At 33.8% G+C, this 16,487-nt stretch overlaps 1 protein-coding gene across 1 annotated transcript; it reads left to right on the top strand.

Annotated features, from left to right (window-relative positions):
• The first annotated feature begins 742 nt into the window (after positions 1–742).
• LOC137825538 (protein SIEL) lies at positions 743–12,855 on the top strand. Its single transcript, XM_068631227.1, has 8 exons — positions 743–1,584; positions 3,119–3,196; positions 3,328–3,561; positions 3,691–3,882; positions 9,233–9,373; positions 10,845–10,934; positions 11,071–11,561; positions 11,924–12,855. Exons 1-8 carry the CDS (start codon positions 1,000–1,002, stop codon positions 12,843–12,845), a joined length of 2,733 nt encoding a protein of 910 aa, XP_068487328.1. The 5' UTR covers positions 743–999; the 3' UTR covers positions 12,846–12,855.
• The last annotated feature ends 3,632 nt before the right edge of the window (positions 12,856–16,487 follow it).

Below are 16,487 nucleotides of genomic sequence, written 5' to 3'. Positions count from 1 at the left end.
TGAATTACACAATTTAGTAGTATTTTTCTTTTAAAATTTTACAATCTAAAAATAAAAAAATAACTTTTAAATTGTACAAAAGTTTTTTCATGTAAAAAATAATTTATAAATTACACAATAAAAAAGTTATTTTTTTTTATTTGCACAATCCAAACTTTGTTTTCAAGTTGCACAATTTAAAAATAAAAAAAGTTTCAAATTATATAAAATAAAAGTAAAAAAAATATACATTGCATAATTAAAAGTAATATTGACTTCTAAATTGCCAAATTTAGAAGGTTTAAGAAATTTGTTTTTGGAAATAGTTCTCTCCCTGCAGCATATATAATTCCAACAGACTCAACCTGATATTGAAAATGACAAAGATACCCTTTTAAAATGACCAAAATAATCTTAAAAAAGATTGTAAATAAAAATTACCTCCTTTTATCTGGAAATATTCGGAATTAGATATCTGAAACACATTTTTGAATTCCAAAAATATTTATCTAGCATTTTTAATTTTATGTTCCGAATTTTTTTATGCAGAATGTATTTTTTTATTTTTGAATTATTTTTACTATTCCAGATTTTTAAATCTGGAATAAAGATAATTTTATAAATTTAAAAAAAAATATAGGATGGAGGTTAAAATTAATATGGTGCAGAAAATGCCGTTCATCTATTGCAGAAGCCCAATGTACTTGACCGTTAGAATTTTGCGATTTGGGCTTTCTGAATGGTGGGAAAACAATAATTAACAAAATAATAATACATTTTTTTATTTAATTACATTTTTCTCTTCTAAACAAATTGATATTTCAATTGTTTACTCTCACTTTACTTTCCCAACAGTCTAAAACCAAAAACAAAATCATTCCCTCCATTTAAAAAACTGGTTTCACTCTAAAGCAAAATAAATAGGTTTTTTTTTTGGCAAAAGAAAATGAAAATCTGAATATTAGGAGCCACTACCACCTTCTTCAACACGACCGGCGCCGTCGCAGTCATTTTCCGGCAATGGCCAATCAAGACGAAACCTCTGATCCGAACGAAACCCTCTCTCTCCGCACCCTCTGCACCATGAGGTCCCACCTCCTCCACCCTTCTACCTCAAAACGCACCGTTTCCAACATCCTCCAAACCCTAACAAACTCCCAACACCCCACTCCTCACTCCCTCAAGCTCCTCTCAGACGTCGCCGTGCACCATCCCGACCTCGCCCTCGCCGCGGCTCTCCCCGCTGCTGAGTCCTCTCCCCGCCTCGCTGTGGAGGCCATTGGTGCGTCCTTGTCGGGACTCCATCTGGACGACGCGCGCTTCACGTCGCTGTGCTTCGGCGCCTCCGTGCCCGCCCGAGCGTGGATGCTCCGGAACGCGGGTTGGAGTTTCCAGGTCCGCCCTGGCTTGCTGTTGGCGGTGCTGCTGGGGTTCACGAAGGATCCGTACCCTTACGTGAGAGACGCGGCGCTGGAAGGGCTCTTCGGGTTCATCGAGCGCGGTGGAGAGTTGAAAGACGTTGGCCTTGTGGACGCGTGTTATCGACGCGCCGTTCAGTTGCTTCGGGACGTCGATCCTTGTGTTAGGTTCTCTGCGGTTCGCGTGGTAAGGTTCTCTTCTGCTATCATTTCATTTTCACGGCAACTTTTTATTTCATCAGAGTTTATATTTACTCCTTTGCCCTTATAACGGGAAAAACTAATATTTTAACTTGGACATTGTACGAAATAAATTACATATGATAATTTTTGGATGTGTAAATTATGTTATAAATAAATTTTTAAAATAGATAAATATTCTCCTATATATATTTTTAATTTAGATTAAATAAATAATTTAAATTGTTTTATATGGTTATTTTTAATTATTTAAATTTCAGAGAAAGGGTAAATTATGAATAATAGAGGGTGAAGATCAATTGTGAGACGTAATTTTTGGTTGGTTGAACAAGCACTTCTAAATGAGTGAAAAAGAAAGAAAATGATGAGAGTATTTAATTTGATTTGATTGGATTTTTTTTTACAAAAACGATATGGAGGTTAAAAGTGTAATTCCCCCGTCTATTACTAAGTGCCTGCATTTGAGAACAAATTAACTATTCTAATAATTAATTGAATATTTTTGAATTTGAAGTAAGATAATTTTAAAGATTTTTTTTATTATTCTTTAGTTTTTATCTAAAATAACCATTGAATAATTTGATTAAATTATATAAGTTAATTAAAGTTTAGAAGAAGACTGGGTGAGGACGTGGTTTAGTTTAAATTTAAATTTTTAACTTTCATCCATTTTAAACTTGAACATGATCTTGTTTCGTCTTTGAGGAGCACATAGACGAAGAAAGCGAAATTCTTTCCTGACCCGCCATGTTACCATGACTAATTGTTTATGCTGATAAATCCAGCAACTACAGTGCAGGTATTTTTTTCAGGGTAATTAACTTGAGAGGAGTTTTTAAGTTTGAACACAAATTCATCTAAGGTGACTTTCAAAATATTTGTTTCAGAGGAAATTTTTAAAATGACCTTATATTATTGAAATATATTTCAATTATACATGTTGTCAATATATAGTGATGCCCATGATTTTTAACTGTAATAATTATTGAAATTGTGGTCATATTGCTGGGATTTTAAAAACTGCAATACTATGACTGCAGTGAACCGTATTTAAAACCATGGTGACATCATACTATTTCAGTAGGTTAATACCATGAAATTGGTCTTCTATTGGACCAAAGTAAAATGATAGCGGCATATTATTTGCAATTTGAAGACAATGGATATATTATATATGAACGAAGGGCTAATATGATGTAAAAGTGCATTTTTTTTAGAATGGAAGTATACTGCATTGAAGATTAATTTGATATGACCTATATCACCTACAGCCAATGCCCAATGTGATGTAGGGAATATTTTTAGATGACTAACTAAACGGAGTGCTTAGTCCTTTTCTGTTATTGCTAGTTATTGTGTTACGGAAATATTAGAAATGAGAAAATCAGATACTTCAGTATTGGTGTCAATCAGATAGTGTCTTGTTGAGTTTAGTCAATTGTCAATGATTAATATTCTGTTTTTGAGCTAGTTGATGGTGGTAAGTAAGTCTTTGAATGATGCAAACTTATATATTCCAGGTGGCTTCATGGGGTATGATGTTGGCAGCTTCTAGCTCAGAGATGAAAGCCTATTGGTCCAATGACGTATTTGCCAAGGTATACTTTGGGTTGGGTTGCATGTCACAAATTTTTTGGTGTTACGTATCTGTTTTAATTTTGTAGCTTTTCGGACATTTGTTGGCTGATCCCTCAATATCACGTAACACATTCACTGTATGTGCATATAGCTATGCTCCATGGCAAGAGATATGAATATGAAGGTTAGAGTTGAAGCATTTAATGGCCTCAGAAAGATGGAAATGGTATCGGAGGATCTTCTTTTGCAAAGTTTAGCAAAGAGAGTTTCAGGACGTGGAAAGCAAAAGGATACTGGGGGTCAGCGCACATCTGAACAATTTGTCATGTTGGCAAGTAGTGTTGCTGGTGCACTAGTTCATGGACTTGAGGATGAGTTCTTTGAGGTAACTTTTGAAAATCCCTTGTTAGTAGAGGTTTATCTAAAATTGACAGCAATAATCTAGTATAGTTATAATGCTTTTTCCTTGTGTGATTGTTTGATAATATATTCTTCATTTATGCCTGATGTGAAGGTGAGGAAGTCTGTATGTGAGTCCTTACGCACACTCACAAGCCTATCTGCGGCGTTTGCACGTGAAGCCTTGGACTCTTTAATGGATGTGTTGAATGATGATTCTGCAGTGGTTCGCTTACAAGCTTTAGAAACCATGCATCATATGGCAATTGATGGTCGTTTAAAGCTACAGGAAAAACATTTGCACATGGTGTGTTTCTGATCCTTCATTAATCATTTTTCTCTATTTCCAGCATATATTTTAGTGCCAATGGTTTTTCTTTTCTCTGAAACTGCAAGATGCATCTCATATTGGCCAAATTATGGAACCTCCTTCATATTGCTGTATGGAGATTTATTGATTATTTGTATTCTTTTCTTTTCCTTAATTGGAAATTTTACCTTATTTACTGTGCTAGGAGGTAGGACGAAATTTGGGGGTAAATCTAATGTCTTTGTTCGGAAGTTTTATGGTTAAGGAGTTTTGCTAGTGGTGTGGTTAACGACGTGGTGTGGTTATCGTTGTTATGGTTTCAAATTAATTAGGTGTCCTTTGGCTGGAGAAAACGTTATCTCACTTTTAATTACAAAATTGTCATCTTCATTTTCTATTTTGATTTTTAAGAACAAAAGTTCCATTTTGTTTTCATTTTCTCCCCCTATTAAAGGAAAAGAAAGAATAGGGTAAATCCCTTGTGTATATTGAACACATAGGGTTATGTTTATATAGGAAAAGAAACATATGGGCTAAGCGCATTACATAAATATGAGATATCTAACAATATCTATAATATCTCATAATATCTAATTATATATAATAATATCTAACACTCCCCCTCAAGCTGGAGCATATAGATCATATGTACCCAGCTTGTTACAAATGTAATCAATCCTAGGCCCTCGTAAGGGTTTAGTAAAAATATCTGCTAATTGATTATTTGAATTAACAAACTCAGTCTTGATATCTCCCGATATAATCTTTTCGCGAATGAAATGACAATCAATCTCAATATGCTTTGTCCTTTCATGAAAAACTGGATTTGAGCTAATATGAAGAGCAGCTTGATTATCGCATATAAGTGTCATTTGATTAACCTCTCCAAATTGCAATTCTTTAAGTAACTGTTTAAGCCAAATAAGCTCACAAGTAGCTGAGGCCATAGCTCTATATTCTGCTTCTGCACTAGATCTTGCCACAACACTTTGTTTCTTGCTCTTCCAAGAGATCAAGTTATCACCAATGGAGACACAATAACCAGAAGTTGATCTTCTATCAGATGGAGATCCTGCCCAATCAGCATCTGAATAACAAACGACTTTAGTATGGTTATTATGACCATATAACAAACCTTTTCCAGGAGAGCCTTTAATGTACTTCACTATACGAATGACTGCATTCCAATGATCTTCACATGGAGAATTAAGAAATTGACTCACCACACTGACTGCAAAGGAAATATCAGGACGAGTACCAGTGAGATAGTTCAATTTTCCAACTAATCTCCTGTACTTCTCAGGATCTGAAAGAGGCTCCCCCTGATTGGGTAGAAGCTTAACATTGGGATCCATGGGAGTATCAACAGATTTCGAATTCATCAACCCAATTTCCTCCAAAATATCTAATGCGTATTTTCTTTGAGAGATAACAATACCAGTATTGGATTGTGTTACCTCAATCCCCAAGAAATATCTGAGTTTGCCAAGATCTTTGGTCTGAAAGTGTTGACAAAGGTGTTGTTTTACTTGTGAGATGCCATGGTGATCACTGCCTGTAAGAACAATGTCATCAACATATACTACAAGATAGATACACCCAGCACTCGAGTGACGATAAAAAACTGAATGATCTCCTTCACTGCGAGTCATACCAAATTGTTGAACAACATTGCTAAATTTTCCAAACCAAGCCCTAGGAGACTGCTTGAGGCCATATAAGGATTTGCGAAGACGACATACCAATCCAGAAGACTCCCCCTGAGCAACAAACCCGGGAGGTTGCTCCATATAAATTTCTTCCTGCAAATCCCCATTAAGAAAAGCATTTTTGACATCCAGTTGATAAAGAGGCCATTGTTGAAGAGCAGCCATAGCTATGAATAAGCGAACAAAGGCCATCTTTGCTACTGGAGAAAAAGTATCACCATAGTCTAAACAAAAAATTTGGGTATAACCCTTAGCCACAAGACGAGCTTTGAGACGATCAATAGTACCATCAGGACCAACTTTGATAGCAAAAATCCACCTGCAACCAACAACAAATTTCCTAGATGGTAAAGGAACAAGTTCCCAAGTTCCATTATTCTGAAGCGCATTCATTTCATCAAGCATGGCCTGACGCCAACCAGGATGAGCTAAGGCATCACCTACAGATTTTGGAATGGATACAGAAGAAATAAACGAAAGACAGGTATAAAAGGGTTGAGATAGTCTATGGTAACTCAAAGCAGTATAATGTGGAGAGGGATTACGAGTAGAACGTATACCTTTACGAATAGTAATAGGAAGATCAGGTTCAACAGTCGGAGGTTCAACTGTAGGAGCCGGAGGGGGATGAGGTGTTGGCACCGGAACAGAGTCTGCTGATGGACGATGAGACGTTTGACGACGACTATACACCTGAAGAGTTGGTGGCGGTGGTGAATCGTTAGGTGCACTAGGTACAACAAGAGGAATATTAACGTGATTAGATGAAGAAATTGAAGGAGAAGGACAAGACTTAAAGTAAAGGGAAGATTCACTGAAGGTGACATCTGCTGAAATAAAATAACGGTTTAAGGACGGTGAGAAACATTTATATCCTTTTTGTGATCTAGTGAACCCTAAAAAGACACATTTGTGTGACTTAAGAGATAATTTATCAAGACCAGGATTAAAATTATGAACAAAACATGTGGACCCAAAAACTTTGGGAGGTAAAGAGTGGAGAGGGTCATGTGGAAATAAAATAGAATGAGGAATTTTGTTATCTAAAACTGAAGATGGCATGCGATTAATGAGATAACATGCACTAAGAACAACATCACCCCAAAAACGCTGAGGAACATCACCCCAAAAACGCTGAGGAACATCACCATGGATTAAAATAGTACGAGTTGTTTCAACAAGATGTCTATTCTTGCGCTCAGCTACCCCATTTTGTTGAGGTGTATAAGCACATGAAGTTTGATGAAGAATACCATGAGAAGCCATAAAATTTTTAAAAGAATGAGAAAGATACTCACGTCCATTATCACTGCGCAAAATTCGGATGGAAATTCCAAATTGATTTTTAATTTCATTGTAAAATATTTGAAATATAGAAAACAACTCAGAACGGTTTTTCATTAAAAATACCCAAGTACATCTTGAATAATCATCAATAAAAGTAACAAAATACTGAAATCCTAAATTAGACTTAATACGACTTGGTCCCCAAATGTCAGAGTGAACTAAGGCAAAAGGAGATGAAGCACGTTGTGAGACACTACTAGGAAAAGAACTACGAATGTGCTTCCCTAACTGACACGACTCACGCGATAAAGTAGACACATTAGACAAACTTGGAACAAGCTGCTGCATCTTAGCAAGACTAGGACGACCCAATCGAGCATGAATGAGAGATGGAGAATCCATAATTGCGCCAACATGTGTAGAGATCTGTAGTTGATAAAGTCCATGAGACTCACATCCGGTGCCAATCATCCGTCCCAAACTCCGGTCCTGTAAAGTAACAAAATCTTTGGTAAAAGAAATAACACAATCAAGGGAACGGGTGAGACGACTAATGGATAATAAGTTAAACGGAGACCCAGGGACATACAAAACATTATCAATAGATAAAGAAGAAAAAAAATTAATAGTACCAACACCATGTGATGGTACCCTATATCCACTGGCCATGGTAACCGAAGGTAAATAACCCGTAGTAGATAGGGAAGAGAAAAAGGATTTATTACCAGTAATGTGATCAGTGGCACCTGAATCTAGAACCCAAGGGCCATGGGAAATAACTCATTAAAATCATGAAGAAGAGCATGAAGTTTACCTAGATATTCTGCCATTGTACCATCAAGACGTTTGGGAGCAACAATTGTGAGAAGATTTTGACATACACCATAAAGACGTTGAGTATCATTGGTGTATAATAATTTTGCTTGTTCCCAAACTCCTGAACATGTCTCGTAGGTACGAAAAATTTGCTTTAAAGATGAGTGAATGGTCGATTTGATAACAATGCATAATTGAGCATCAATTTTCAACCAACGGAAAACCTCATTTTCAGCAACAGTGGAATGAGTAAGATGATCAACATAACCTTGACTCTTAAGCCATAATTTAATATCTGATGCCCAAGTGTCATAATTGGTTCCATCCAATTTGTCAATGGAAAGATGAACATTGACGTAATTAGTATAAATAGATGAATTCGGCATAATGACTGCAGAAGAAGCCACAGTGGTAGCGACAATGGAAGACGCCATAGTGGCAGCGGAAGCGGAAGAAGCCATAGAAGATAAGGACAAATCCAGTCACTGGTTAATTGGCGGCAACAACAAAGATGAAGGCTCCGGCAGCGTCTCTAGCGGAGGCTCCGACGAGATTCCGGCGACGGGTCCGACGAGACAGTGGGGCGGTGGCTGGAAAATTCCAGTGAATAGTGGGTTCACCAATATAAATTGAACCCTAAACCCTAACCTTATGCTCTGATACCATATTAAAGGAAAAGAAAGAATAGGGTAAATCCCTTGTGTATATTGAACACATAGGGTTATGTTTATATAGGAAAAGAAACATATGGGCTAAGCCCATTACATAAATATGAGATATCTAACAATATTTATAATATCTCATAATATCAAATAATATCTAATTATATCTAGTAATATTAACACTCCCTATTTTCAAAAGTTTGTGTAGGAATAAGTGAAATATAACCTTTTATTGTTTTTTTTCTCACCATGTCCTATACAGATTACAAGCTTGTGAAGAAAGAAAACAAAGTAAAACAATGCGACAATTTTGTTATTAAAAAAAGTGAAAAAAAAAATAGAAATTGTTTTCTCAAACCAAATGGCCTAAGCTTTTTAGTAGATTTGTAGAATGAACTAGGGCCCTAGGGTTGACAAAATTACATTTGGAAAGTGAAGAATGAGTAGCGGGTGCCTGGAAAAAGTTATTTTTGTTGGAGACCAATAAGCCGTGGTTTGTGTGATTGGTTAGATTGCCTGTTTTGAGGTTTACCAAACATATAAGAATGATTATTTGGGTATCGGTGGGAAGATACAATCAAATACCGGGGACTGTTGTGCCTTTTGCCTCTTCTAAAAGGAGGAAATATTTTACTAAAAACTGTCCTTAAGTTTCAGCTGATAAAAACTTTTTCATAAACAAAACCTGGCGAACAGCATGAACCAGTGGTGGGGATTTTATTGAGATTAGTTATGGACATTGAGTGTTTTCTTAGTTGAATTCTGGATTGATCTTAATATTTTTTAATAAACCTCAATTGCCAAAATTATGAATTTTTCTCTAGATGCACTTTATTACTGATATTAGTCATATGTTTTCATTTTATTTTTCAGTTTCTTGGAGCTCTGGTGGATACTAGTTGGGATGTAAGATATACTTATAGGAAAATACTTAAAGTAATGAAGCTAAACAATCTGGCATTGTTCAAATCATCTGTTGACAGACTCCTGCGAAATTTAGACAGTTATCCACAGGTTTGCTTTATACTCGGTTCCGCGTGTCTTTTATATTTTCAACGGCTATGTAAAATCTCTTGTTAATTTTTTTATTTTATTTTCAATATGCAAGGTTATTTTATCTGCAACAATAAAACCAAACACCCATGTACACTACATGTATTTTTATTTCACAATTCAGGCTTGAGGACCTTGACTGCATATAATTATATCTTTTAACCGTTTTTTATCCATTTTATATTCTATTTGTAATTTTTAAATATGCAATAATTTGTGTTTTGCATCATCATCTCTTCTTTCACAGTGCACCATTGGAAGTTTTATACGTTCTCAATTTATCCTTCATTACGTGTATTCTTCACCCTTTTACATGATATTTTTATCTTTGCTGCATCATTGTCTTAATATTCGATCATGGTTTAACTTTTTGTTATGCCTTCAAAATTATTAGTAATAGCCATAAAGATGTGCAGCAGAACCGAATAAGATAAATAGAGCTATAAATATTATTTAAGTGAAAACTAGACTAACCACAGCATGGGTGGATTACATACCAAAGTAGTCCTCCAGCATTCAGAACCAGCCATTAATAAAGGAACATTTAATGACCCTTCAAAGAACTTGTTTTCTCTAACGGTCTCTTTGTTTCAATGGAGGGGAGGGAATGTGCACAGATTCCCCTTGTTTGCTTAAGGGGCTTAGTGTGGATTTGAGCTAAAGAATGAGATCAAAGGGAAGAATAGATTTTCGAATTGATGATCATGGATTTTGTATAAAATGTTCACATAATAGATTATATGCACAAAATACTAGGTGATTTCATCCATAATTGATTACGGGTGTTTTTATATCATTTTGTTATATAATAATAATGTTAAAAATAATGTTAAAAATAATAAATATAATTATTTATAACTAATAAATATCAAACTTTCCATTCATTTTCAACCTTTCACCTAATCCAAACAACCCACTTTCTTTTCTTATTCTCTTTTTTTTTTCTTTTTTCACTCCCTCACTTTTAATTATATCATCCAAATAAACAAACCACTGGAAAAGTAGGAAGTGAAAGATGCAATGATCCATCCAAGATATTGTCTTTGCTTTATTGATTCATGCATATTTCTTCGGATGAGGTTTTTGAATTAAACTTTGATTGGCAAGAGGTGTAGGCACAGCGAGCTGTGAATTGATATTGTATTTAATGAAACAACTTTCACTTTCCATAACCCCCAAAAAAAAGGAAATAAAGCCAAATTATTCCTCCTTACTCTAACAAGTAAGTGAGTCAACTACCTGCAATTGTGGTCAGTTTCCTAACCTCTTTAGTTGCTTCCCCTTACTTGCTTGCTCATTTTCTACAAAGTCATCCCTCTTTGTAAGGGGTAATCCTTTTCTTTCAGAAGACGGAGCCAAGATTCTCAATACAACTACTTCTTAACCATTCTATATTCCATATGTTTAACTTTTATAACTTTGGTGTTCTCAGGATGAAGCTGATGTGTTTTCTACTTTTTCTCATCTGGGCCGAAATCACAAGAAATTTGTTAGCCTGATTATGAAGGACACGTTTGAAGAGGTGTGCTTGTTCGGAATATTGTATATTATCCAAGAACTTCTTGATCCTTCCGCATATTTTGCATGTCAATGAGACAGATATACCTATATATATTTGAAGTAGTGGCACTGATTACTTTTTTATTTCACTTTTAAAGGTAGGAACGGCTTTGGAAGGAAATGTAGAATTTGATAGTGCAAGGATAGCTGCACTGTTAATTCTTTGTATATCTGCTCCACTCTTGAATGCTGATGTAGGCAGAATACCACCAGTTATGTTTTCTTATGCAGTTACGTTCCTAGGTAGAATTTATAATGCTTTTAGTGATATCATGGATAGGGATGCCCTTTTGGCCTGCCTATGTGAGAAAAGCAGATCTACAGAGTATTCCGCAACAAATATTAACCTCATGGAAGGGGAGGAACAGTTGCCTTTATCTGAAGGTGATGCTCCAAATTTTACTAGCAATGAGGTGATTGGCGCACATATCACGAGGGAGCCGGAAGAGTTAGCAAATAATCAGATTGAACAGCAACAACCTCTGTATGATGAAGTTATAAACTTCACAAACTATATCCTTGCAAAGCCTCCTACTATGTGGCCGAGGATACAGTCAGGTGATACCAATGAAGTTCTAAGGTCCTTAAGGTGATGAATTGTTGTATAACTTGAGTAACATATGTGCCTTGGTATTTTTTGTTGTTTCTTCCAATATTTGTATCGAGTGAGTTGCATAAAAGTAACCGAAGCCTGTGTACAGATATCATTTAAAATAAACTCAATTTGGGCATATTGATTTACATTTGTGTGATGAATTTATGCTTATACAAAATATGGGGATCTAATTAGTTGGTTGTGTGCATCTTGTTTTTTGCTTGAAATTTAAGATGTTCTGCAAGCTTTTATAGTATACTTAAATATCACTTTTTCTTATATTTTGATTGTTAAATTCAGCATGCACGTGTCTAATATTCTCCTTGTTCTTTTTAACCATTCATTTCTTTGTGCAGGTGTTTGAAGGAGTTAACTGCCATGAAACTTGATTCTTTGGGATCTGGTGATGCTGATGCTTTGGCATTTACTATACTATATCTCCGGGTAATAGAGCTACTTGCGGAAGTATGGGAGCACTTACTGCCAGCAAAAAGGTTGTGTTCTCAGCGAATAGGAAAATTGGAATTCAAACTGGGAAAGCTTGATAGGAGGGTTAAAGAATTGATGAGTAGGTTTATAGGCTTTTCTGCAGAAGAGGAATTGAACGTCTTGGAGCTAATGTTATTGACGTTGGCCCTCAGGATATGTAAAAATGAAATCATCTGTCTTAATCATACATTCAAGAGATTGAGTACTCTATATTTACGTGTTGAATCTATCCTTAAAGAAAGTTCTGCGTTGCCAACCAAATTCGTAGTTGAACTTGGGAAAGTATTAAGTACCATCTCCACCGATGGAGCTTCTTGCAGTCCACTTCAGTTTGATGGATGTCTGGAGTTTTTCTCTCTGAAGCAGTTTATGTTTCATGGAACAATCAAACATGTAAACGCAGAACTAAGCATTCCCAACAATGACATGGAACACCCTCTTCCCTTCGTTTCAGGGCTACCCGTTGGTGTACCATGTGAAATCACTCTCCATAATATTTCAAGTGAGAGCAAGTTGTGGCTAAGGATGACTTTGGATGATGGTTTCATACAACATGTCTTTCTTGATTTGGACTGTTTTGAAGGCTCTGAAGTGGTAAGAAAATTTACATTTGTTGCGCCGTTCTACAGAACAGCAGAAGCTTTATGTCTTACATTGAAGGTTTGCATTGGTGCAGAATGTTTGTTTGAAAATGTTGGTCCAGTCCAAAGATTTGGGGGACCAAAACGTGAGCTAGTACTTCTTTGTAAAGAAAAACAAGTTTATCTTTCCAAGGTTAATAAAGATTAATTTGTTATTATTTTTCTTGCTTTTAGCTATGCTAGTGGAAACTACTGCTCAATAAATTCTGATCTCTTAGTTCCTTTCAACGTGTTATTTAAGAGTTTCTTTTCAAACTAAGAAATATCATAATTTTTTTTCATTTAAATAAAATAAGTATACATTTTTTAATTAATTTATTTTTGTTTCTACATCATAAAAATCATATACAATTAAATATATAATGGATAAATAATTAGTAATAATATATTAATGTTTGAAAATAATAATTATACTTTTTTGTTCAATAAATCGATAGTTGAAAAGAAACAAAAGAAGTGATGTATTTTGTAGTGATCAACTCTGAAAGGATGCATTTTCAATAAATATTCATATCAGTATAAAATTATTAAAATTAATCATACGTTTACGAAATATAATAAAAAATCCTTAAACAAAAATAACAATTGAAAGCTCAAAGCATCTAAGAACGCAGCATTTTATAGATGAGATATTATGAATTTTTATTTCATAAAAAAATGTGTCATTTGGAAATTATAACATCTTAATTTTTATTTCCTTACTTTCGATCTTAAGTTTGAATTATTACTCGTTACATAATATAAAAACTCATTAGATCATCATTTCCCTATTTTATGATTTTTCAAAACTCATATTCACTGCATCAAATACACTTTCAAGATTCAATATATTTTGCCATCTTTCCTTCACGTTAAAAAAGATTCACATTTTTCACCAATAATTTTACTACAATCGTTTTTTCCCTCCAAGAAATAAATATTTCTTCACAACAGCAACATTAGTCTTGTCCTTCCTCTACATCTTCTCCCTACAATCTTGGAACGAATCAGCATTTGCAAACCCCAAGAACTATTTCCGTATAAAAATAATATTAAGTTGGCACCATAAAAATAGTATAATATATACTTTGTAAAGAAAGAAGACATTATGTATGAGTAATTGCATGAGTAATTCCTGACATATTATACCGTTGAAAGATGATAATGATGTTTTGGGTGTCATGCTATTGAAGTGTATCCGTATGTACTTTTACTATTTAAATAAGTTTTTATTTTTTTAATTTTAAAATATAATTAAAAGTAAAAGTAAAATATTAAATATATTATACCAAACAAAAAAAAACCTTTCTATATATTACTACAGAAACACAGATATTATCAAATATTTTTTAATATTTTAAAAGAATTTGTTGTGTTTTTTTTATTATAAATATTGTATTATAAATTTATAATAATTATAATTTTATTGAATAATATATCACATAAATTTACAAATGTCATTACAAATTTTATTATATATATATAAAAAATACTAATTCAAAGTTTAATAATTTTTTATAATCTTGTAACATAAATTATTCATTAAATAGTATACCAAACTAAAATTTGTGGATCTATTTGAACTTAGTTTCAATTTATAAAACATATTTTTTAATAAATTTATTTATTAAATTATAACAACTTTTTTCTTTACAGAATAAATTATATATATTAAAAGGTAAAAAAATATATTAAATATATTAATGGAAACATAGACGTATTTGTATTTTTTAAATATTTTTAATATAATATTATTATACTATAAATTTATAATAATTTTCAATTAATATTTAATAAATTTACAAATATCATTATACATTGTGGTATATATTTTCTGAAAAAGTGGGAAATCCTTTATATGTATGGTTATAAATATGAAAAACACAAAAAAAAAGCATGTGTGTCTATCTTTTTTAATTTAATAAAAATATTTTTATGATAAATATTTATGTGAGTTAATTTTAAATATTTGAATGTATCTATCACGTTATAAAATAATTAAGAATAAAATAAAAATATTAAATTTTTATTCTTTAAAAATAAATAAAAATTTATCGTAATTATTAAAGTAATTTTTTTATTAAATTTTATAAAAAATTATGTTCATAAAAATAATTATGAAATATATTTTTAATAATTTTATCACAGGTAATTTTTTATTGTAAATAGTTAATTGAATTTGAAAATACAATTGCAAAATATAAAATATAAAATAATAAAATAAATTATGCTAATAATGGTATAATACAGTTTGGAATAATAATATTAAAAATACAGTTTGGAATAGACAATGCTTTGATTCCGTTAGTTGAGGTGGATGAGGCAACTGTGGCAAGAGAGACTTTTGAGTTTGCTAGGCTATGGATTAAGATTCCGGCAGGTGGGATTGCAAATTTGGTAAAGACTATTAATATTAATAATTATTCGTGTCAGATTACTTTTGAAGAAGATATGTGTTTTCCTTATCCTCAGACTAGGTGCCGAAAGTGCATGAACTAAGGGATGATGTCTGAGGGGGATTCTGAGGCACGCTTTTTAGTCTCTGATGATGAAGGTGGGTGTGAGTCTGTGTTCTCCGACTTTGGAGGAGAAGGTGATGATGTTAAGGGTAATTTGGATTTAACGGTTCAGGTTCCAGAGATGGCAGAGATTTTTATTAAAGCTGATGTAGGTTTAAAAAAAGGGAGTGTTGCCTTTGTTGGGAAGTCAAAACAGTGCATGGGAAATGTTGGAGGTGGGCGGGGCATTAAATGAGGTCAAGTGCCACGTGTCAAGTGGAGTAAATGTGGGTAGTTGATGGAAGAGGCCCAAGCTTGGGCTCTAGTTCAAGCCCAACAACTAGGTCCATGGCAAAGAGGATTCAAGAAGATTGGGATTCTGCTACTGGCAAAGAAATGTTTCTTTATATGTTCAAAGAGGACCACAAGAAGTAAAGCCCAAGCCATGAGAGTTAGTTTCTTTATTTGTAATTTCAGTAGAATATGGTTCATTTAGCATAATGGGGGGTGTGCTTATCATTGTAGCTTGAGTAAAGCCTTTTAGGGTAAGAAGTTAACCTAACTTTTAGAACTTTGCTCCTAGGGTGCGACATTGACTTTAGTCAAAACCCTAGCAGCCGCTCTTTTGTGTATTCCCCTTCCTACCCTTGCTCCTTGTTCTCCAAGGCACCTGAACCTATATAATGGGGTGCTTGGCTCATGTTAAAATAAGATCAATTTTATGAGTAAATTGCTGCCAAATATTGCAAGCTTCTACTCCCTTGTCTAGTCTCTCTAGGTTAGACACTTTGATCTTCACCTCCACCTTTCTCCAAGTGATATGGCCCAACCAATCACTCTCCATACCTTTCATGCACCTACAAGGGACCCATAACTCTATATGAGCCCTCCTTGATCCATCACATCCATTGCTTCCACCACCCTTTTCAAATTTCCAAGAAGAATAACCCATCTTTTGGTATCAACCCATCATTTGGTATCTAGAGCTTTGGTTCTTCAAAAGATAAGTGTTCTCTTAATTTTATTTTATTTTAGTTTTCTTCAAATCCATGTTGTTCATCTTGCCTTGATTGTCTTGCTGTTTTTTTTATGTCATTTTAATTGTGTTGCTGTTTTAAAATTGGTTCAAATTGTTCTTGAGCTTCTAAACTGTTTTTAGGTTCCATTGATTATTTTGTGTTGGCTGTTTTGTTTTTAATTTTATTTGAGTCTTATTGATGTTTTAATCGGTACAAAGTGTTTGTGGTTGAGTCTTTTTTTATTTTTGAATCCATACAAGTTTTGTCAAAGTCATGTTCATCCTACAATGTCAT

The sequence above is a fragment of the Phaseolus vulgaris genome, chromosome 8, assembly GCF_000499845.2.
Source record: "Phaseolus vulgaris cultivar G19833 chromosome 8, P. vulgaris v2.0, whole genome shotgun sequence".
In the NCBI taxonomy this organism is placed as follows: domain Eukaryota; kingdom Viridiplantae; phylum Streptophyta; class Magnoliopsida; order Fabales; family Fabaceae; genus Phaseolus; species Phaseolus vulgaris.
This window is presented reverse-complemented; position numbering and strand designations above follow the sequence as displayed.